Here is a 23,891-nt window from a genome sequence, read left to right as displayed (position 1 = left end):
AAGCAACACAGCTCATCACCCTGAACACACCATCCCCACTGTGTAACATGGTGGTGGCAGTATCATGGTTTGGGCCTGCTTTTCTTCAGCAGGGACAGGGAAGATGGTTAAAGCGGTAGTAAACTCTGACAAAAAAAACAACCCTGCAAGACCAAGGCATAATGAGCTAGTATGCATCGCATACTAGCTCATTATGAATTACCTTAGAACGAACCCCCGACATGGACACCGCTGTGGGAGCGGACATGATCCCACGGCGTCTCTTCCGGGTTCCGCGGCTCCGGCGCTGTGAGTGGCCGGAGCCGTGATGGCGTCGCGGGAGTAATTTTCCGGCAATTCCCGGCAAGGAACTCTGAAGGTCCGCTGGACCTTCATAACGCATGCGCCGCACTCGTCAGCGGCTGCATGCAGTGGTAATATCTCCTAAACCGTGTAGGTTTAGGAGATATTAATTGTACCTACAGGTAAGCCTTATTATAGGCTTACCTGTAGTTAAAGTCAAAAGCGGTATACTACCGCTTTAAAATTGATGGAAGATGGATGGAGCCAAATACAGGACCATTCTGGAAGAAAACCTGATGGCGTCTGCAAAAGACCTGAGACTGGGACGGAGATTTGTCTTCCAACAAGACAATGATCCAAAACATAAAGCAAAATCTACAATGGAATGGTTCACAAATAAACATATTCAGGTGTTAGAATGGCCAAGTCAAAGTCCAGACCTGAATCCAATTGAGAATCTGTGGAAAGAACTGAAAACTGCTGTTCACAAATGCTCTCCATCCAACCTCACTGAGCTCGAGCTGTTTTGCAAGGAGGAATGGGCAATAATTTCAGTCTTTCGATGTGCAAAACTGATAGACATACCCCAAGCGACTTACAGCTGTAATCGCAGCAAAAGGTGGCGCTACAAAGTATTAAGGGGGCTGAATAATTTTGCACGCCCAATTTTTCAGTTTTTTATTAAAGTTTGAAATATCCAATAAATTTCGATCCACTTCATGATTGTGTCCCACTTGTTGATTCTTCACAAAAAAATTAGTTTTATATCTTTTTGTTTGAAGCCTGAAATGTGGCAAAAGGTTGCAAAGTTCAAGGGGGCCGAATACTTTCGCAAGGCACTGTATGTTCCCTGCTTCACAGCAGGGTAAAATCACATATTTGAATCCTTCCCCTGACCACTATTACATCCCCAACAGGCCTAGATGATCAGAGCAAGTCAATCTTCTGCTTTTTTTTTTTTTTTTTTTTTTTTTTTTAACCCCCTAACCTTTTTAATTGATTTTAATTTGTTTCATACAATACATATGTGTACGTGAATAGCAGTTGATAGAAAATTAAGATTGTACCATGATTATAGTCCTATGGCTGCAATAATGTTTTGTTGAACTTGAACTCTTTTGGTTAATTATGAATATGATGATGAATATGATGTGTTTGAATTGTCTTTTTGTCACTTTCAGTAATTTCAACTGTGATGAAAGTATGGAACCTGAAGAAGCTGCCAACTGCTCCACGCAGTCACTTGAAGCTGAAGGTATAATTACTACTATAAGGCTCCGTTCACATGTGAGCGTATGGATCGCGGGCAGAACCGCCACGGTTCTGCCTGCGATCCGGAGATTTATTGCAAATCGCGGGACGCCTAGCGTTGCCCGTTGATTTGCAATAGCCCCCCAAACGCCGAGCGCTGTTGCCGCGATTTCCGCCTGCCGAATCGCGGCAACATCGCGCAAACAAAATCGCGGGATGCAATACGCTCCAAAGAAGCTCTTGTACTTCTTTGGAGCGTATTGCGTCCCGCGATTTTGTTTGCGCGATGCCGCGATTCGGCAGGCGGAAATCGCGGCAACATCGCTCGGCGTTTGGGGGGCTATTGCAAATCAACGGGCAACGCTAGGCGTCCCGCGATTTGCAATAAATCTCCGGATCGCGGGCGGAACTGCGGCGGTTTTGCCCGCGATCCAAACGCTGACATGTGAACGAAGCCTAAGAGATTCTCTATTTAGTGCTATGATTTTAATATTCTTATTACAACACAAGCTTAAGAATTCTCAGAAACTTTGCAGCCTAAATATGGGATGGGTCATGAAACTGCCCCTATTTGCAGACAGAGGCAGCAAAGTGCTATTTCTGGTAATTGGTAAACATGTTAATGTAGAATTCCAGGTGCCAATGCTGTTTTAAATAGTTTTCTTTTTTTGGCCATGCTGCCCCAAAGAAACTATTTCCATTACTAAATGTGGCTGCTGTGTGCACTCTAATAAATGTTGTAGTTGTATTAGCTACATAGTGGTATGGGTGGCTTTTCAACTTCTGCCTGAATTAAAGCGAGTTGGACCGAGTGCTTCTCTGGCATTCAGGAGAAGCCTTTTATTTTTATGAATGGATACAAGGCTTTCTCCGACTTAAGTGGAAATTGTGGTGTCATTTGCCTCCTAAAAGTGCGTTGAAACTTGGAATTCCACTTTATGTGGTAGACCAGAACTCCTGCTGCAGACATTACCCAATACATTAAAGTGGTAGTGAAGTCAGAATACTAAAATCCCCAACAGGCGTGGTTTTTATAACCGAAGGGACTGTCGTAAATGTCCTCCTTGCCTGTCACCGGTAATGTGATATGCACATGCGCAGCTCTGATCACATTTACGGCCCGCTCTGTGCCACGGGCCCGGCCGGGTGACTGGGTGAAGATAGAAGTGCTGGGTGAGCCATGACAGTGCTGTGCTGCAGGGAAGTCAGTTTTCCGGTAAGTCGATCATAATGTGCTAGCATGTGGAGCATACTAGTACATTATGACTTAAACCTGCAGGAAAGCCAGTTAACTTTTTTTTTTTTTCCTTTATACTTATTACCACTTTAAAATAAGAGAACTCACTGGTGAATTTTCAGCTTTTTTACAAGTTTCATACCATAGACAGTTCACCAAGAACCGGCCAAGATTCAAGCCATGTATGGGCAGGCTAACTTGCCAAGTTGATCAACTTTGGTATAACCAGCCTGCTGGATTCTACATGCGATTTTATTGTGAACAGCTAGTATAGCCGCTAGCAATAATCACTGTTTTCTCCTGGCAGGGACTGCTTCTCAGAGTCTTCCTTAGATCAGAGGGGATAAGTAGAGACTGCACTTTAGCTGTTGTGGGAAGAGAGGGGAGCATAGATTGTGTACATCAACTGGGGGGCCCCATAATATCTTGCAGTGGGTTGCAGTTTGGAAGACCCCTGGTAGAGAACAATGAAATAAAATTGTAAGGTACAGGGGCGTGGCCTGGCGCGGCATGCTGTGAGACATGGGTAAACGGAGCTCCGCTTGACTGTTATCCTTCTCCTCTAATCCTGCTGCCCCACGGGTGTTTCAAACCTCGCTCTGTCACACTGCAGTCCCCGGCACACACAGTAAGTAACATGTCTCCGCTGAAAAAAGCCCCTGGCAAAGCTGGACAAATACCGCCGGCAAGATAAGAAGGCCTCTCCACAAGATGGCGCCGAACAGATTTAGGAGGCGGGGACGGCTGCGGGGACGGCTGCGGGACCTGACACGGCTAGAGTGCTGGAGGCCAACCGGTCAGGCAACGCTGATTTCCAAGATTGAAGAGGTCAAGGTAGACATTTCTCTAATAAGGCAGGACAAGCAGAAACTGAGGGAGAGGGTCACTGAGACATAGGATCATTGAGGTTGAGGACCCCCCCCCCCCTTTGCAGAACTCCTCAGACAGGCTGCAGGTGAATCAAATTCTCCAAAAACAAGATGACATGGAGAATAGATTGCGCCGCTGTAATCTGTGCTTTATTGGGCTACCTGAGGGGGCTGAAGGTGCTGACCCCTCTGCCTACCTGAAACAACTACTCATACAAACTTATGGGAGGGAGTCCTTTGTGGAGGAACGTGCGCATCGCCTGTCGGGCCGCCCACTGCCACAGGGTGCGCCCCCACACACTTTTATAGCAAAATTCCTAAATTACAAGGATAGAGATGCCATCCTGCGCTTGGCGAGGGAGAAGGGAAACATTCCATTCGGGAATGACAAAGTTGCTATCTTTCCGAACTTCTCTGCGGAGGTCCAGAAGCGCCGCAAGGGCTTCCTGGAGGCCAAGCGCCGACTGCGTGTCAAGCATATCAAATATGCCATGATGTTTCCAGCCCGCCTCCGGGTGGAAGGCGAGGATCGAGTCCACTTCTTTGACGATCCAGAATCTGCTATCTCCTGGTTGAAATATTTGGAGGCCCGTGGCTGAAATGGATGATACCCTCTTTACATCTTTGGATGAAGCTGCTGCCTTATTCCCCCCCCCCCCCCCCCCTTTAGCACACCCTGACAGATACTCCTGATGGGATTACCCTTATTTGTCCGTTGGGAGTCTAAATCCTTCTTCTCGCCCGCTACCTGCCTGCGGATTATACTCATGTCTCTGACAGTACAGGAGGGCCCTGGATCCTTCCGGAATATTATTTACAGTCCAACCCCCCCCCCCCCCCCCCCCCCCGTCCTAGCCCGTGGGACCCTACCTGGATTGGCATACCAGCGGAACACACCGGCTCCACTGTTTTTCTCCCCCACATAGCCCTAAGCCTTCTCATAGGTTTTGCTGCCCAGCAAATTTTTTTCGCCCCCTGCGCCTGCTATGTCAGGCGCATGTGCCCTGTTTTGTTGTTGCCTTTTCTTTTTTTTTTTTTTTTCTATTTTTACTTTATACCTGGCTTACCGGACGTACCTTTTGAATTGCCTCATTATGAACTTTGTATCCCTTGCGGATCTGTCCGGGTGTCCCTTTTTTTTATTTTCCTTTTTTCTCTTATGGACATCTCAGGGCCTTTTTTGCTTGGGGATTTTTGGGAATCACGCCCGCACAAGTTGGGGATGGTGCAGGGCAGGGTGGGGGGTTAAAGATTTTAAGACTGTACAAGTATTAATGTGCAAGGATAAGAAGATTACCTCTATTTGTGGTGCGGAGATCCAAAGAGACCTCTTCTATAATATTTTCAACACTGTATTACTCCTGGTCTACTGCTTGCCCGTTTACTGTGGTGGGGGAGCAATTGAGATCCTAGAGGCTTTTGTCCTAATATGTCTATTACCCTGGTCATGGCCACCCTGAAGTTTTTGACGTGGAATGTCAGGGGTTTACGGGATAAGATTAAGAGGACGGCAGTCTTCACCAACCTTAAGAAAACTAAGGGCGGATATTTTGATTCTGGTTGAAACCCATCTGGAGGGCCGCATGCAACTGTCACTCAAACGCCCCTGGGTTGGCTGGATGTACCATTCAGCATATACTTCTCATTCCAGGGGCGTGACAATCCTTGTGGCTAAATCAGTCCACTTTCAGCTTCTGGGATCTCATGTCAACCCCCAGGGTAGGTTTGTGTTTCTACGTGCCTCTATTTTTGGGGAGCCCCTGTTGGTTATGGCCTTCTATGTGCCCCCCCTTTCCAGCACTATTGTTTTGGAGGGCTTCACCTTTATGGCACAGTATCTGGCACTGCTGGCGGTTTGGCTTGGGGACTTTAATAATGTCTTAAACCCTGCTTTAGATTGAGCACTGCTCCCCAGATGCAGGTCCAGGCTTTGAGCACTAGATTTGCCCATCGGTTGGAGGGATTTGGGCTGGTGGATACCTGGTGTACCAAATTCCCCTTACAGAAGTCCTACTCCTGTTTTTCTGCAGCACATCACTCCATGTCTCGAATAGACCTTATTCTACTTTCCCGGACCTTGCTCCCTAGACTGAAGACAGCTGGTTTCTCCCCCAGGACTCTGTCGGACCACTGCCCATACTGGATTATACTTACCTTGCCCCATAGTAGGCCTCCACCCGCTTGGCGACTCAATCCGGCATGGCTCTCCCTGATGACGGATGAGAACGCCCTGGATGGTAGCTGGGGTCAATTTTTTGACGACCATGCCACAGCCTCCCCGGTGGCAGTGTGGGAGGCGTTCAAATTATTTTCTAGAGACACACTAATATCCCGGGTCAAGGCTATTAAAACTTGCTCCGCTGAGGCCTATTCTCGGGCAACAACCAATTTGGCTTCGGCTGAACGTACTTATCTGACTGACCCCACCCCGGCCAATGAGTAACAATAGAAGCGGACCTCCAGAGTAGTAACTCAATTGGACTATGAGAGGGCAAAGATGAAAATGTTCTTCCAAAAGCAGAAACTCTTTGCACACGGGTAGCGGGCTGGGAAGTTACTTGCATACCCTAGTACATTGTGAGGACAAGCCACCTGTGGTCATTACCCTTAAGACTGCTTCAGGCGTCCCTTTTAACAGACCCCAGGGAGGTAACGGAACAATTTCGGTCCTTCTTTAGCAACCTTTATGCTTCCAAGGCCCCTGCAGACTGCTCAGATATGCATGAATTCCTACAAGATGTGGAATTCCCGACATTATCAGCCGAGCAGACTGCACTGTTGGAAGCACCGCTCACTGAAGATGAGATAGCGTAGGCCGTGTCCAAGTTTCCTAGATCCAAATCTCCAGGCTAGATGGTCTCCCTGTTGAATTTTATGCCCAATATTCTGAGCTTCTCCTTCCCAAGCTACTCTCTTTGTTTTAATTACCTATTTGAGGAATTTACCCTGCCACCCTCTATGTGAGAGGCATTAATAGTGTTGATACCCAAACCGGGCAAGGACCCTCACCTACCGGAGTCATACCGCCCTATCTCCTTATTGCAAGTAGATGTTAAGATCTTGGCTAAAATGTTGTCGCTCCGTCTCAATCAAGTAATCTCTCGCTTATTCATCCTGATCAGTCCGGCTTTATGCCTGGCAGGAATACCTCCTTTAATCTTTGTAGATTATTCATGAACCTTCAATCTGAACATGTGGATGCTGGCAGGAGAGTAGTTGTAACATTGGACACGGCCAAAGCCTTCGATTCGGTGGAGTGGTCTTTCCTGTGGGCATGCCTTGAGAGCTATGGATTTGGTCCCAACTTTTATAAAGTGGATAAAATTACTCTACAGTGTGCCTGTGGCGAAGGTACTGGCCAATGGCTGGACATCTGCGGAGTTCCCGCTTTCTAGGGGAACCCGACAGGGGTGCCCTTTATCCCCCTTACTCTATGCCCTAGTGGCGGAGCCATTGGCTCATTGCCATTAGAGCCCATCCTGACATTCGTGGGCTGCGCCGGGTTTCCCTCATAGAAAAGATCAGCATGCATGCTGACGATACCCTGCTTTATTTGGAGGACTCGGACACTTCCTTACGGCTCTGTCTCTTATCGAACAATATGGTAGGTTCTCTGGCCTCCAAATTAATTGGGACAAATCGCAGATCCTCTCTAGATGAAAACCCTATTGATGTGACCCCTGCGAATCCAGCCCTTCAGTGCGTTCCCCGATTTAAATATTTAGGGGTTCATGTAACAGTGAACCCTCAGGACTATGTACTGGATAATATTCAACCCTTATTTCCGCTTAAGTCTAAGATCCGGGTGATGGGTAGGATAAACCTAATTTAAAATGGTTCTCCTTCCTAAGGTCCTTTTTGTTATGTGGCATTCCCCCCGATATACTTACCTCTTAAACACTTTAAAGAGCTGGAATCCCTCCTGAAGGCATTTGTCTGGGGATCTTGTAGACATTTCAAAATTTCATGGAGAAAACTTAAAAATCCCTAGACCTTGGGTGGCGTAGCTCTCCCAGACTTTAATTTTATACTATTTTGCGTCGCAGTTGTCCCAATTATATTACATTGATAAAACTGATGGAGAACACTTTTTGACCCGCAACCTCCCCAGCACAAAATTCAGCCTGGTTTTATCTCCGTTTTGGGAGAACTTGAGAAGTTCGTCAGGAGGATTTTCTTGCCTACATCAACATCCAGGACGTTCTCCTTCACATTCCAATAGGTCAGTCGCCAGCGCTTCCTCCACTTTGCCGTGGGAGAGGAGCATTATCAGTTTGTGGCGTTAACCTTTGGTCTCGCCTCCACTCCTCGGGTCTTTATGAAATGCCCTGGTGCTAGCATTGTTACCTCAGCAGGGGATCGCGGTCCTGGGCTACTTGGGTGACCTTTTCTGTGAGCAGAGTCTCCTACTGTGCTGGTGGAAAACCTTGAGATCTCCATACGGAACCTGAGGAAGTTCGGCTGGATTCTGAATCTTCAGAAGTCTGCCTTGGTTTCGTCCACAAAACTAGACTATATGGGTCTGACTCTGGACTCCGCCTTAGCCAGAGTACTCCTTGTTCGGGACAAACTCCAGAAACTGCAGGCTGCAATTCGCCTCCTGCTGTCATTCCTCCGGACTTGCATGTGAGTGCTGGGCCTGATGGTGTCTACTTTTTTTGAGGTGGTCCCATTTGCATGGTTCCATACAAGGTCTCTGCAAGGGAGATTCTGATCAAATGGGTAAAGACTCCGCAGTCTCTGGACAACAAAATCCAGCTGAGCCGGTGTGCAAATGGGTCCCTGATCTGGTGGCTTTGCGCTCCGGCAGGGCAAATCCCTTTTCCCCTTGTATTGGGCGGTGGTCACCATGGATGCCAGCCTGTTGGAGTGGAGAGGCATTCTCGACAGAAATTCTGCCCGGGAGGTCTGAACCCTGGAAGAGTCCAGACTACCGATTTTAATATCCTTGAGCTCCGAGCGATCAGACTGTGCCTGGAACATTGCACGGATCATCTCCCCAAAGATGGTTCAGTGTGCATTCAATCAAACAATGCCACAGCTGTGGCTTAGGTCAATCACCAAGGGGGCACAAGAAGTGTCGTGGCGGCTCTGGAGGTAGCCGGCATTTTCAGGTGGGCAGAACATTTGTTCCAGCCCTTTCCGCCGTACACATTCCCGGAGTGGAAAACTGGCATGTGGATTACCTCAGTCGACAGGCGTTGGACCAGGGGGAATGGTCTCTTGATCTGGAGGTGTTTCATCAGTTGTCTCCGGTGGGGCACCCCCGAGGTCGATCTGTTGGCGTCTCGGCTCATCAGAAAGGTGCAGAGGTTCGTGGCATGGTCACGGGATCCTCTGGCGGACGCCACAGATGCGCTGGTGGCCCCGTGGGGTCTGGATTGTCTGATTTTATGCCTTTTCCACCTCTCAAGCTTCTTCCAAGACTTCTACACAGGATGGAGGCAGAAGAGATTCTGGTCATCTATTTGGCCCTGGACTGGCTTCGTCTGGCTTGGTACGTTGATCTGGTGCAGCTGGTAGCAGACGTTCCTTGGAAGCTTCCTCTAAGGGAAGATCTGCTGTCCCAAGGACCAATCTTCCACCCTGCTTTACAGTCGCTGGCTTTGACGGCTTGGCTGTTAAAAGCTAGGTACTGAAGGATAGGGGTTGCTCTGAATCTGTGATTTCAACGCTGTTCAAAGCTAGGAGATTTATTTCTATGGTCCACCGCTTCCACACGAGAGTCCAATTTTCCATTGAGTTTTATTGACCCGTGAGTATTTAATACTCCTTTGAGCTCTTACTATTTCATTGAATTTCTTTCTACTCAATTCTTTCATTTTTTTATTCTTTACTCCAACCTATTATTATTTTTTTGTAGATATATTTTGAATATATTGATCTCTGAAGAAGGGAGATGTTGCTCCCGAAACTCGTCAGACCACTATGCAATATATTCTACTATTATGGAATCTTAATATACTATTCAGGCTATTATTGAAATCAAGTGGTTACACCAAGATGTTTGCCTATATGCGATGTAACACTGTTCATGTTGTATACATTATATATTTTAGCTACGCCATGTGCTATTTGAGTACATGTTAATATTTTTACTCTTACAACCTGTTTATACAATGCAATAAAACTATACATTGTTTTATTTATCTATTGTGCATTTTATTGATCTCCAGCCACTAGCACCCACCTCATATAAAGTCCCGTGGGCCAATTTTTCTTTGTTCCTTTTACTTCTAGGAAGATCTACTATCGTATGTGAAAGACGTATATCGCGTGGTGTGAGTCCCTTGGGGTTCATCCTCGCTGCTCCTTGGTGGCTCGGATCTTGACCTTCTTTTACGGGGGGTTGAGCAGAAATTGGCCTTTGAGTACCATCAAAGGCCAGGTGTCGGCTTTGGCGGTCTTCTTTCAACGACCCTTGGCCACAAACTCCCTGGTGTGTACCTTTCTTCAGGGTGTTCGCCATTTGGTTCCTCCAGTGCGGTCTCCATTGCCACTTTGGGACCTCAATTTGGTGCTTTTGGTTCTCCAGAAGATTAACTTTGAGATTCTTCGGGAGATTCCCTTGTTTGCGCTGTGTCAAAAGGTGGGAATGAAGACATTGTGTTGACTGGCGGCGTTTTGCCTGTCGGTCACCTTACTTGGTGATTCACAGAGATGAGGTGGTTCTTCTCCCCTGTCCGTCATTACTTCCAAAGGTTGTCTGATTTCCTTTTGAATGAAGACATTGTGTTGCCTTCCCTGTGTCCCAGGCCAAAACATCCGAAGGATATTGCCTTGCATGCCTTGGATGTTCGGGCAATTAGGGTGTACCTGGCAGCCTATGTAGTCTTTTAGGAAGTCAGACTCTCTCTATTTGTGCTTACAGATGTGACTCGGACAGGGTTGTCTGCTTCCTCTGCAACCATTCCCAGATGAATCAGACAAGTGATTCAGGCCTACTCCATCAGGGGGCAGGTTCCTCCTTTCCCTATCAAGGCGCACTCTACTTGGGCATCAGTGACGCAGGTTTGCAAGGTGGCCACCTGGTCGTCAGTGCACACTTTCACAAAGTTCTATAAAGTGGATGTGATGGCATCTGCGAATGCCTCTTTTGGCCGCATGGTTTTGCAGGCTGCTGTTTAGAGGATATGGTCCTGTTTGAGGGTATATTATGTTTTCAGGTGGGCTCCAGTTGTTTTAGTTGAGCCCCTGTTGACTGGTTGGCTATTGTGTTTAACCTAGGGAATTTTTTGCTGTTCACACCCCTTATGTTTTAACAAACAAGGAGTGCTTTATTGAGAAAAACATGACAATACAAAAAAAAATATACAATAATCATCCCATCGTGAGGGTCAAGGACAATATGATATGGCATAACATGGTATAAACAAATGAGTGAGTATGAAGCTTTCCCGTTCCACTTAGTGTCAGAGAAAGAAAAAGAAGGGGGGATGGGGGGGGGGGACAGAAAGATGGAGGGAGAAAGAATACAGGCCTCTCGACTCATTCGGCAGTCCAGGGCGCCCACACCTTCATATTTCCAAGAACAGCCCCTATTCATATAGGTCAGTCTATACATAGGTAGGTCCGCGTCCACCAGCTTGAGCCAGGACGACATAGTCGGAGGAGAGGAGGAGGACCATTTTAAGAAGAATATCCTTTTTTGCATAGTAAAGAAGGTATGAAAGCAGCAGCTTAGAGTGATGTGTGCGTTGGTCATCATCATGGACACCCAATAGGGCCAACGGAGGGGAGACCTGGAGAGCAAGCCCCAACCGAGTATTAATAACATCAAACACCTCTCCCCAGTATCTAGCTATCACAGGGCATTCCCAAAACATGTGAACATAAGTGCCTGGGTGGGCATGGCAGTGAGGACACGTAGGATCTCGCTCAGGATATATGCGGTGCAGCTTCACCAGGGTGTAGTACACTCTATGAAGGAATTTCATTTGAATTAATTTTATCCCGGGACGGAATGACCAGTTTGGGACCCGATTCCAAGCAGTCCTCCCGGGGAGATCAGATTGCCACATAGTCCAAAGTCGTTCAACTCTAGGAGACTCTGTTCCCAAAAGGGAAGCATACAAGGAGGGCAAAGGTTTCTGCAAATCCCCTGGGGCCAGAAGCTTCTCAACTGGATCAGGCTGGAGGAGAGGGGGTTCCTGAAACTGCGCCCTGAGGGCATGGCATAACTGAAAATAACGAAAACGCATCCACAGCGGCAACTGAAACCGGTCCCTAAGCTGGGAAAATGGCAGAAACCTACCCGAGGGCATAACATACATCAGTGTTTTCACCCCATATCTCGCCCAGACCTGCGGGTCCGGGAGCATACGCACCCTTTTTATGTTTAACACGGCTTTGGGACTTCCCAGTGGTTAAGAATATCAGGAGCTGTGTCAGTCAATGAGCGAAAGAGAAAATTGGATTTTTGACTTTCTGTAAAATCCATTTCTCTGATGTTCATTGACGGACACAGCACCCACCCCTCTGTGGAGTTGTATTTTCTCTGACACTGCTTGTAACAGACCTGAGTACCTATAGCAGAGAGGGAGTATACCCCCTGGGACTGGCCATTGGCGTAGCCAGACTTTCTGCCTAGTGTCCTACTCCTGTAGGGGGCAGTATAATCCAATGGTTAAGAATATCAGGAGCTGTGTCCGTCAATGAACATCAGAGAAATGGATTTTACAGTAAGTCAAAAATACTTTTTTTTTTTTTTTACTGATTTAAAAAATCCTATTTTGCACAAGACATACCGTAGGCAGATGTTCATGCTGTCATTTTCTTATCTCTAAAGAATTTTGGCTTCTGTGCCAACTGTCGTGAAGAATAAGCGTTCTGCCGCTATGACTGGCAAGTTTCAGGGACACAACAGCATGTTCATTGCTTGCATATTCCCCTTATCTCAAATTACTGTAACATCTAGTCTTATCTAGTATAAACTTTGGTGATTTCCATGGAAAGACACTGAAAGCAAAAAAAACTGTCATGCTCTGCACAACTGCATTATTGCAATATAGACAGGTCTCATGCACACTGGACGTTACCAAAACGGCAGGAGAAAGCTGTAGAATGAGTATTTCAGCTTTTTTGCAGTAGTGTTTTCCAGCAGTAGCGTTTTGAAAAAAAAAGGTAAAAAAACTACTCCCACAAAAGCTTATGGCTCAAAAACGCTGATAAACGCCAAATTTTGTTTGCGTTTTTGCTTTTTCAGCGTTTTTAAGCTTTTATCAGAGTTAGAGCATTTTTTTACAGCTGAAAAACTCCTCAAATCCCAAGATTTTTTTTTTTTTTTTTGGTTCTTTTTTTTTTTTTTTTTTCCAGCAAGAAAACGGCCTTGGCAAAAACTGCTGATAACAGCCTATGTGTGCATGGACACCTAGGATAACACGCTGGGGAGTGTATTGGCTGCAGAAAGAAATGTCTGAAGAAAAAAACAGCAGCTGTAAAATCATCCAGTGTGCATGAGGCCTAAGTGCCGGTTCACACTAGTGCGGCTGCGGAGATCGCATGTAATTCGGAGCGCACTGCTCCTTCATTACATGCGATCGGATGTGCGGATGCGAATTCAGCCATACACTTTGTATGGCTGAAATTCGCACTGCACCCGCACAAAAGACGCACATGACCCTTTTTTCCACCTGCATCAGGATCGGATCGCACAGTGGTGCACACTTGTGCGATCCGATCCTGTGCGAACTGTCAGATCGCACTGCGATATGCGATCAAACTGGGGGTGTCGTTAACATTTAATTGACACCCCCTGCGTATCGCATATGGCAGTGTGAACTGCCTCTTGTGCGGATGCGATGCGGGAACAGGCTGCAAATTCGCAGCCTTCCCGCGTCACACAAGTGTGAAGCGGCACTAAAAAGAAAGTAAATAAAAATAAAGAGACATTGTTAACATTTAGCAATATTTGTGGATGTGGGCCATTGGTTAGCCGTTCTTTTTCAGAGTCAAACATTGCGGGATCAGATGTGCAAAGTAGGTAGAGATTTATCCTAATTCACAGCAACAATTGGAGCTAAGGATGATTCTTCTCAGTGCTGACTTATAACTTGAATTTCTTTTTAGACTATGGAACATCTCAACCAACATTTGGGGCGCTGGAGCTATCACAGAGCCAGGATATCGATAGCCAACACTCAAGACCTGATGACGAAAGTAGTGTACCACACCCTAAACCTCAGACACTTGAATGTATCCAAGAAGGTATTTTACTTTTCTCTTTTTCCCTTCATACCTGGGCTTGCATTTTAACTGGAACACTGTTTAAGAAGCACATAACATCCACATTTTAAAGAGGACCTGTGCTGTAGAGGCATTGCCCAGAAAGGGTGCGCATAGGACAATGGGAGTATTTTTGCTTGGCTCCCTGCAGTTGAACCTTTTTCTTATTTGACTTATCAAGCCTTGTTTTGAACCTTATCAAGCCATCTTGACAGAGTATCAGGGATTTGCTTCCTCATGTCAAAACTGCCATTCTGATGACTGGTGATCTGATGACTGGTGATCTGATGACTGGTGATCTGATGACTGGTGCACTGATGACTGGTGCACTGATGACTGGTGCACTGATGACTGGTGATCTGATGACTGGTGATCTGATGACTGGTGATCTGATGACTGGTGATCTGATGACTGGTGCACTGAATATGAGAAAGCTGAAGGTACAGATCCACAGAATTGGTCAAAAGCAGGGAGATCCTTGCATTGCAAGTCTCTAGGAACAGCTTCCTCTGCAACAATTTCTCAACAGAACAGTCAGTTTGGAGGTGTAGGTGTTACTCGGCAGACTGCATTTGCATGCAGAGCACACTAGGTAATTCACTTATGTTAGGCTGCTCCTTTATGAATAATATATTTTTTATATGAGTGAAAAGGTTGAGCCACAGACAGTTAGGCTGGGGAAGAAAAGGCTAGATGATGCTGGATGTTCTTCAGCCAGTAAATCAGGCGTGGTTTATCAGACATGCTGCAGTTTCTAATTCACACTCTGAGATGCTCACAGTTTGCAGTGAAATCAGACTATCCATTTTTAATAAAGACTAGTGTATACAATTGTGCAAGAGTTTAGCTTTTTGCATAGACAAAGAGTAATCTTGGTAAATTAAAAAAATGTCTTTACACGGTTTATCGTAGTTTTGGACAGGCAGCTGTTCCATTAAGTGAGGGATTTAACAAAAAAAACAAAACCGTGAATGAAGCATCGATCCAATGCTCCATCTGCCCCCCCGCTGTCTAAGGCTGAGAACTGAGTGATCAAACACCGCTGAACGCTTAGTTCTCCCCTCCGCTCTGAGCAGAGAGCTGGAGACTGTCAGTTACCGCTGTCTGCTCTTTCCTCCAGCACTCACTTGAGCTCTGGGCTGTGGAGGGGGCGGGAGGCTGAGCCAAGTGCCGATCCAGGATCCTGGGTGGATCCTGACCACATGGTCACGATCTTTCCCCAGCCTGGACTGGCTCTGTGACATCTGAAGACATGAGCTTTGGCTGTACTTCTCCTTTTAAGACTAAAAATATCTTGACATGATTATATGTTCCAAGGTAGCACAATTTTTTTTGACCCTGCATACTTATTTAAATACATCTGGGTCATACATCAATGCACATATTATTGATATATAAGGATGTTTTCTATTATTGGCTTGTTGCTTGTATGTTAATTTTCATATGCCTTGAAAGATTGCATAATATGTTACATATCTGCTACAGAGCCTGAGAACGACGGTGCTGAAACACCTGAAAAAGAGAATGTTACAGTTCCTATGGAAGAAGACCCTAAACGGTAATATCTTTTCATTTCTGGAATATGTCAAGTGTGCTTTTGGTAGCATGGTACAGTTGTGAAGTAGAAATTAATGTTGCACACTGATGATGCTGTTGCTGATGTAAACCCAACTTTTTATACTAGAGAATTTACAACCTATAGTCTCGCCTGTCCACCTCCTGCTCCAACGCGCTCTAAGGGCTTAATCATGGTCTCCATTTGTGAAGTAGAAAGGAGCAGGCTGCATACTGATCCTGTCACCAGTGTAAAACCAGCCTTCATATACTAGAGGATACACAAATACACTAGAGGATACACAACGCATAATCTTACCTGTCCATCTCCTACTCCAGCGCGTTTCACCATCTAAGGGCTTAATCATGCAAACAATGAAAAAGCCCTTAGTAGGGGTGAAACACGTGGGAGGTGGACAGGCGAGACTAAATGTAGTGAATCCTCTATTATAGTAAAGCGTAATATAGTAAATTTTACATTTTTGGGTTTACCCCCCCCCCCCCCCCCTTCGCTGGCAGAGACCTGCAGCACAACTGCGCGTGCATGGAACATTTCTGCGCACATGCTTGCTGGTTTCTGGAAGCAAACATTTTGGGTGCTTTGCGGCTAGTTTACGCATGGACGGAGATGTCCAGCACATTCGCAGATGTGCCATGGGTCGTCGCCATAACTTAAAGTGTCTGCAGCACATCTGCACATGTGAGATATCTTGCGCTTGCACCCCACAGCAGATTGTGGAGTATCCCAGGAGGCAGCAGTGCCCAACCAATGTCATTTTGGCATAGGCCAGAACATAAAAAGGTAGTAGGCCTTTTAAAGAATTGAATGTTGTTCTGCATCCAATTCTTTAAAGAGTCAGAGGGAGGAACAAGGAAAGCAAAAGATGTGTTTACGGTGAAGTTCCACTTCAAGGAATGCTCTGCTATGTGTTGCCTGCTGCTTTTTCTCTGGTTTTCTTAAAGACTAAGTTCACCTTTTACAGAAAAATTAATAAATGCACATATTGCAGAAAGAAATGTGCATTTATTTATTTATTCTGCAGGAGCCTAAAAAGCATGGCACCCATGATATCAGTAGATCACAGGTTTGTTGTGGGCTCATGCAGACATGTCCTCCCAGTTTTCAGCTTGTACCTGTGTATGGGATTTCTCTTCAACATTTTCTGCCATTTTTTTTGTTTAGCAAAAAATACAACCCCAGTGTTTCTTCAATCAAACCAAAAGAAAGCTTTGTTTTATAAAAAAAAAAAAATGATAAAAATTTTGTTTGGGTGCAGTGTTGCATGACTGAGTAATTGTCATTCAAAGTACGACAGCACTGAAATCTGGCCTTGGGCAAAAGAAGGGGGTAATGCGTCCAGTAGGCAAGTGATTAATACATCTTTATCTTCCTCTTGAGCTTTTAATGCAGTGTTATTTTGGGTGCGATTGAGGTTCTGAATCAGTGACCTGCATTTGTCAGGTGTTGAAAGCGTGTCTGACATGGAAAAAACAGATCCTTCAGTCTCTCAGCCGATCGATCTAGTGACATGTTCTTGTTAACTTGTTTTTTGCAGTAATGTCTTTGTTCTTGCTTTTGTTCCAGTGACCTAGAGATTTGTGTGTCTTATCCCAACATTCTTACTTTTTCCCTTAGAAATCAAGAAACAGAAATTGGAAAAACATCTTGTACTGTAGATGAGAAAAACACATACCCTGCCTTAGAGGACCAGCCTAAAGGAGCCAATGTAGCAGAACCATTATGCTCAAAGACTGATGAGGAAGAGATGGAAGCCTCAGATCTCGCCTCCAGTCAAGAAGATCTATTCGGACAAGCTGGTAACTCATCATACTTGTATTTTGATGCCTGAATGAACTGTAATGTGTTCCTTGATGAATATAACATGTTAGCCACATGTTACCTCTAATCTGTAAATATCTAAGATTGTGGACTATTCCTGCAATGAAAGCATTGCATCACTGTTGTTTTTATATAAATTCCTCAATCTAACTATCACATTGTTTGTTTTTGCTTTTGCATCGTGACTATAATGTTTTTTCCCCTCTAAATTTAGTCAATCTTGTAATTTTTTTTCACCTTCTGTGGGTAGAACTGATGTCTTATCTTATGTTTCACCTAGAGCTGCACGATTCTGGATAAAATGAAAATCACAATTTTGTTGCTTAGAATAAATATCACAATTCTCTCACAATTCTCGGCGTAACCTCATCTTTCACATTATACAAAAAAATTGGGCTAACTTTACTGTTTTTAGTTCTTTTTTTAATTAATTGAAGTGTATTTTTCCCCAAAAATGTGCATTTGAAAAACCACTGCACAAATACAATGTGACATGAAATATTGCAACGCCTGCCATTTTTTTTTTCTTTAACCACTTAAGCCCCGGAAGATTTTACCCCCTTCCTATCCAGGGGGTATTTTGCGATTCGGCACTGCGCGACTTTAACGGACAATTGCGCGGTCGTGCGACTCTGTACCTAAACGAATTTGACGTCCTTTTTTTTCCCACAAATAGAGCTTTCTTTTGGTGGTATTTGATCACCTGTGCGATTTTTTTTTTTTTTTTTTTTTTTTTTTTTTTTTTTTTTTTTTTCTCCTTCTTCAAAAAAAAAGAGCGACAATTTTGCAAAAATAACAATATTTTTCAAATTTTTTTTATATGAAATTCCCCCCAAAAAAAAATAATGTAAAAATCAACATTTTTTAATTTTTGGCTAATTTGTTTTCTGCTACCTATGTTTGGTAAAAAAAAAAAATCACAATAAGCGTATTTTGATTGGTTTGCGCAAAAGTTATTGCGTTTACTAAGGGAAAGATTTTTGTCTTTTTTTTTTTTTTTGCGACATTGCGGCGGACATATCGGACCCTTGACTGACATTTCTGACACTTTTGGGGGTACCAGTGACATTACTACAGTAATCAGTGCTATACATATGCACGGTTACTGTAAAAATGACACTGGCAGGGAAGGGGTTAACTTTATTAGAGATGCAGTGACTATTTGTGTCCCTAGGGGCGTGCTTCTTACTGTGCAGGGATGTGGCTGTGTGTGTAACAGCACAGATCAACAGTCCTACATAGCAGGACCGTTAGATCAGTGCTTTTACACAGGGGAGAATGACAGGCGGCTTTGTTTTACATTAGCCGCCTGCCTTTCTCCCTTCAAAGCGGACAATCGCGAGTGACTGGCAGACATCGGGTCCGCCAGTCACACGCATGGAGGTGTCCGTGAACGTGCCGAGGCGGGAGCGCGCCTCCGGCGGCGCGCGCTCGCCTGCTATTGGCTCCCAGGCTAGTGACGTGTGTATGTGTATATATGTATATATGTATATATGTATATATATATATATATATATATATATATATATATATATATATATATATATATATATATATTACACACACGTCACTTTGCCTGGCCGGGGCTGACCGCCACAGTAAATAGTCGTGCGGCGGTCGGCAACCGGCTAGTGTCTCCATCTAAAAAAAATTTTTTTTCTTTCTAAGTAAGTTTCTAGCAAAAAATACAGATTTTTAGTTTGTTAGCAACAAATGTCAGAAAAAGGCTTTGTTTTTAAGTGGTTAAACTGCCCTCATTTACAGACCAAAGTGCATCCCTTTGATCTTAAAGAACGAAATGATACAATGTTTCACTTTATCTTTCAGAGCTGGGCAATGTTGTGATAAACTTTGCAGGCTGCCTTTTTTTTGTCAGCTGAGAACAGCTCTGTACTGAATCGTGACGGATTAAGATAGTGGGGGAGGGTTGAATAGAGAGCGCAATTTTTTAAATAATCGTGCAGCTCTAGTTTATTTTGATTGTCTGTCTGGCTCATTGCTGTACTGCTGACCTGGTGCATGAAGTACATACCTTGCCACATCACATGCAGTCCTGATACACTTAGTGGTTGTAAATACTCACATATACCCAGTGAAGTGACTGGCCTCAGGTGATACACAGACATTAAACCAATCCTCCTACATAATTATACTAGTTTATCTGCAGTCTTCTCTACAGCCATTGATAGTCCAGAATTTATAAAGCTTTTCTGAGCTGTGGGGGGAAAAAAGGGGCAGAGAGTTGAAGTTGCACTTTGCAGAGCTCAGTGAGAGCTGGTTGGAGCGAAGAGACACACCCCTTGCACACAGGAACACAGATAAGACTGTCAATCAGCTGGAGATCCCTCTCTGTCACCTTTTTTTGCTTGGTGTCAGGAGAACTTGTCAGAAGTGGTTCATGCTGATAGCAAAGGAACGAGGCAGCAGACGGAATTTGCACTCAATTGAGGAAAGTACACACTATAAAGGGATATGCTTTGTTCATATTTCATGTCTGAGGTTTAAAACTACTTGAATGGGCCACTGCATGTTACTGGCTGGTTGCCAAAAGAGAATAATGACTCTGCAATTACTGGAATCTAGTACACCTGAGACCGAGAAGGACAAGCAGGGTTTGGGGCAGAGCCTCTTTTGGAGTCCCTAATGGACAGTGTCACACTTAAAGAAACCTATGTGACTGCTATGACTCTCCGTACTTGAAGAGACTAAAACGTCTTTGACATGTTTCTGGTCCGTTAAACACTAGAAAATGAGTGAGACTTCTACCAGTGCTGTACCCAGCCTAGACTCCCCAAGACCGCCAAGACCTTTTCACTGCACCTATTATTTACCGTGGTTCTTTAGAGACTGAAAGAGCCCTAAGTGCTCATTCCGCCTAAATACTCTGCATCCTTTACCCCTTAAGAAATGGACGACTACTGCTAGGGTGGGGATTAAACTATCATTTAATCTGATCCTTTAATTATTCATTCAAGCTTGTGCTTGCAGCCTTGGAACTACTGCGTACTGGTTCTCCCATCTCTTTTCTCATATCAGTCTCCTGTCTGTGAACATAAGGAGATCACTCATGGCTGCAGAATTTGTTTGTAAAAAGCATTTGCTTTGCATGCCCTGCTTTTAGGGAAAGCATCTCTTTGGAGTGGCCCTGTACACCCTCATCGAGGATGCCAGGGAACAAGAGTACTATCTGTCCCAACAGAAACCTGGGGCCTAGCAAATCCCACCCCTTCTTGGAGGCCAAGAAAATTACCTTTTTGTTGCTTCCAGGCCTCAAATCTCAAAACTTAAGTACACACGTACCGATCGTCGTCATACAAACGTTCGTATTTTCTCCCCGGGATGTCGATGTCTGTTGAAAAGTGCAAAGACAGCACAAGAATGTTGTCCGCCGACTTCAGCTGACTGCAGAAGTGATGTCATGTAATGGTTAACTTTCCCTGTGGTTTTTCTTTTCTGAGCATGCCCAGTCTTGCAAATCTGCGGTCTGTCGGCAGAATTCTGTACTGACTGGCGAACAATCGTCCGTTCTGGTGTCGGCATACAAAAATTTTCATGTTTGCAAGAAAGACTCTTGTCCGCAGAATGTGCGCAGACAGCTGTCGGAGGCACCATACTAACAAGCGTACAATCGGCAGATCTTTCGTCCGCCGATGTTTGTATGACTACGATCGGTACGTGTGTACGGGGCTTTAGTCTGGCAATCCGTCAGCCTGCAAACCTTGGGCTTCCAAGTCTCTCAAGCCTTTCAGACAAGTCTTCCTCAGCATGAAGGGGGATCTCCGCTTTTTTAAAATGGGGGGACATCTGTTCGTTTTTCTGAACAGTTTGGTCAACCTGCAAATTGGATGCTGCCCTCTCGGGCCTTCTTGAGCCCCCAGTACCAATGGCAGAATGCTTCCAAGGGTTCTACGTCAAAATGTTAAATCCCCAAACCCAAAAGCGGCATCTGACCCATCATGTATCTTCATTTGGGCCCAGAAATGGAACCCACCACACCTATCCTAGCCTCTCCATTGGGAAGACTTTGACTTCTGTGGAAACCAAAGATGTGTACTTGCATGTCCCCATTTTTCCAGTGCACCAATGGTTACTTTGTTTTGCTGAGGGTCCCCAGCATTTCCAGTTTGCAACCCTGCCATTTGGCCTAGCTTCTGCACCTCAAGCATTCAAAAAGGTTCTGGCCTTGCTATGTTGTCAGGCCATCTTCATCGTGGGAACAGTCGGCATAAGTTCTGGCTGACCGTGTGGGTGCTGTGAACAGTTCAGACCTGGCAACGTTTCAGTTCGATTTTGAACCTTCAAAAGACAGGGCTGGAGCCAATTCATCACGGTTTTTGTGTCCCATCCTAGACGCAACTTAAGCCAGAGTTTTTTTTTTTTTTTCCCCAGGAGAAACAACGTCTCTTCTCACAGACTTGTGGAAAGAAGAGAGTTTAATCTCAGGGATTTCTTCATGGAATGAATCCTGGCCTTTATGCAATTGTGCCTGGAAAAAAAAAAATCCAAAAGCTCCGCAATCCAAATTTACTATGACCTTCTTTTTTTATTTTTATTTTTATTTTTTTATGGTAGTGGCCGAAAGTACCTTCTCAACTACCTGTAGGCCTTTTTTGATGTGGTATATAGCCGTATAGGGCTTCAATGCCCATAGTAAGAGAGTATTCTCCTGTACTTGTATGTCATTTAGCAGAGTCAAAAGGTGTCTCCTGACATAAGAAAACAAATTATTTGCAAAAGTTTGCAAAATGTGGTCTATATGCATTACAGTACATCAGTGAATATACAGTAAAACCTTGGTTTGCTAGCATAATTCGTTCCGGAAACATGCTTGTAATCCAAAGCACTCTTATATCAAAGCGAATTTCCCCATAAGAAATAATGGAAACTCAGATGATTCGTTCCACAACCATTTATTCATAAGGCCTTCAGTTTATAGTCCATATAAAAAGATTATAGCATTGCGATAGGTTATATAACCATAAAATGTTCATCCACAAATAGCCGCTTCCACAAGGGGATTAGAAGCAAAATCCAGCAGGAGCTACAGAGTATAAAAGAGAAGAGAGGCGCCTCTAAGTGTAGCAATATGGTTCCATTTAATGAAGGTACAACATTTAGCAACTCACATGGTTGATGATTAAAAGAGGCACATCTAAGTATGCAGGCATCTGGGGTAAAGCTGTCCACATAGACCATCTTCTGCACCGCCTGCTGCCAGTCTGTAATCCTGACCAGGGAAGACCACCCTACAGTAAAGCGATGGGCAGCATGGAAGGGATGACGTAGATGGCAGTGCGGAGGACGGTCTATGTGGACAGCTTTAGCCTGGATGCCTGCATCCTTAGATGTGCCTGTTCCAATCATCAACCATGTGAGTTGCTAAATATTGTACCTTCATTAAATGTAACCATATTGCTACACTTAGAGGCACCTCTCTTCTCTTTTATACTCAGCTGTGACTTGAGGCTACTTGAATATCAAGACATTGCTTGTATATCAAGTCAAAATGTATTTGAAAATTTTGCTTGTCTTGCAAGTTACTCTCAAACCAAGGTTTTACTGTATTACTTATTATATGTGACCTTTGTCCAGAAATAATAGGCTGACCAGGGCCAGGTGATTTGTTCACTTTTGTGAGCGCGTAAAAATAACTGTTTCTCTTTCATTCATTGACAGGCATGGCTTCAGATCTTCATAACCGTTGGGTACACTGCCCCCTAGGGACACTAGGCAAATGTTGCAGTTTGGATGGTCTGGTCCTCCTCCTGGGGTGGGGGCAGGGAGCTATGCTGGCAAGGGGGGGGGGGGGGTTGCACCTGGTGGGGGCTCCTGCCAGGGCCCCCAGTCCTGCCTGGGTCCCTCTAGGCCTGGTGGGCCCGCCATTTTGTTTTAGCCTGTGTTTGTCTATACACGGTGGCCATGTTTGTCTAGTCCGGCGGCCATTTTGCGGTGGTTTGCCATTGAAAATAGCAGGACCATGACAGTGGAGCCCTTTGGGCGGCGATTTCAGCGGTGGGAGCACCACCTCATCTCCTGGTGCGGACTCCTGGATCCTTTCAATTCCTGATCGCCACACGTGGAGTGCAGATTATCCTAGGGGCTGCAGGTGCCTGTTTCTGCTGGGTGGTGGGTTCTCCCCCTCTCTGCTGAGGATAGCTGGTGCTTGTGCCTTGCAAACAGGTGGTGCTGCCAGCCCGGTGGGGGTCGTCCCTTGCAGTGTTTTACACTTTTTATGGGGTCTCCCTGGTGGCTCAGTCTGTGGAGCACATCTCCCCACCCAATCCCCTCTCTGAGGCTGCAGCGCCCTCTGGGTCCCAACCTTACATCGATGCACTGACGGCGGTTCTGGAGTCCCTTGTGATCCGAGTGCAGGTAGTCTTCGGGCGACGGGCTAGCATAAAGCTCCCCCCGCCCTCCCCTGCCTCATCTGTTGCATCAGATCTTAAATCCGATTCGGCCGCGGACGTAGGTGACCCTGCTGGGTCTGCAACCACGCGCCCTGAATCCTTGGATAGCGAGGATGCTTTCCCAGGCCAACACATCCAAAGGATAAGGTGCAAGTGTTGTTGGTATGTCGGCGCTACCACAGTATGCAAAAAATTGACATGAATGTCATAAAGATGAAAAAGTGCGT

The 23,891-nt window shown here is 45.2% G+C and overlaps 1 protein-coding gene across 4 annotated transcripts in view; it reads left to right on the top strand.

The window, feature by feature from the left end:
* The window catches only part of TP53BP1 (tumor protein p53 binding protein 1), a 197,087-nt gene that overhangs the window by 66,414 nt on the left and 106,782 nt on the right, over positions 1–23,891 (top strand). For all 4 annotated transcript variants that reach the window (XM_082256056.1, XM_082256055.1, XM_082256053.1 and 1 more), the window contains exons 5-8: positions 1,464–1,537; positions 13,708–13,845; positions 15,349–15,421; positions 17,054–17,235. In XM_082256056.1, coding sequence (XP_082112182.1) covers positions 1,464–1,537; positions 13,708–13,845; positions 15,349–15,421; positions 17,054–17,235 — 467 coding nt within the window. The remainder of the gene's footprint in view (positions 1–1,463; positions 1,538–13,707; positions 13,846–15,348; positions 15,422–17,053; positions 17,236–23,891) is intronic.

Source organism: Pelophylax lessonae, assembly GCF_965119305.1.
Source record: "Pelophylax lessonae genome assembly, chromosome: 4".
NCBI lineage: Eukaryota > Metazoa > Chordata > Amphibia > Anura > Ranidae > Pelophylax > Pelophylax lessonae.
The sequence above is the reverse complement of the archived record's forward strand: the minus strand, read 5'-3'. Positions and strand labels throughout refer to the sequence as shown.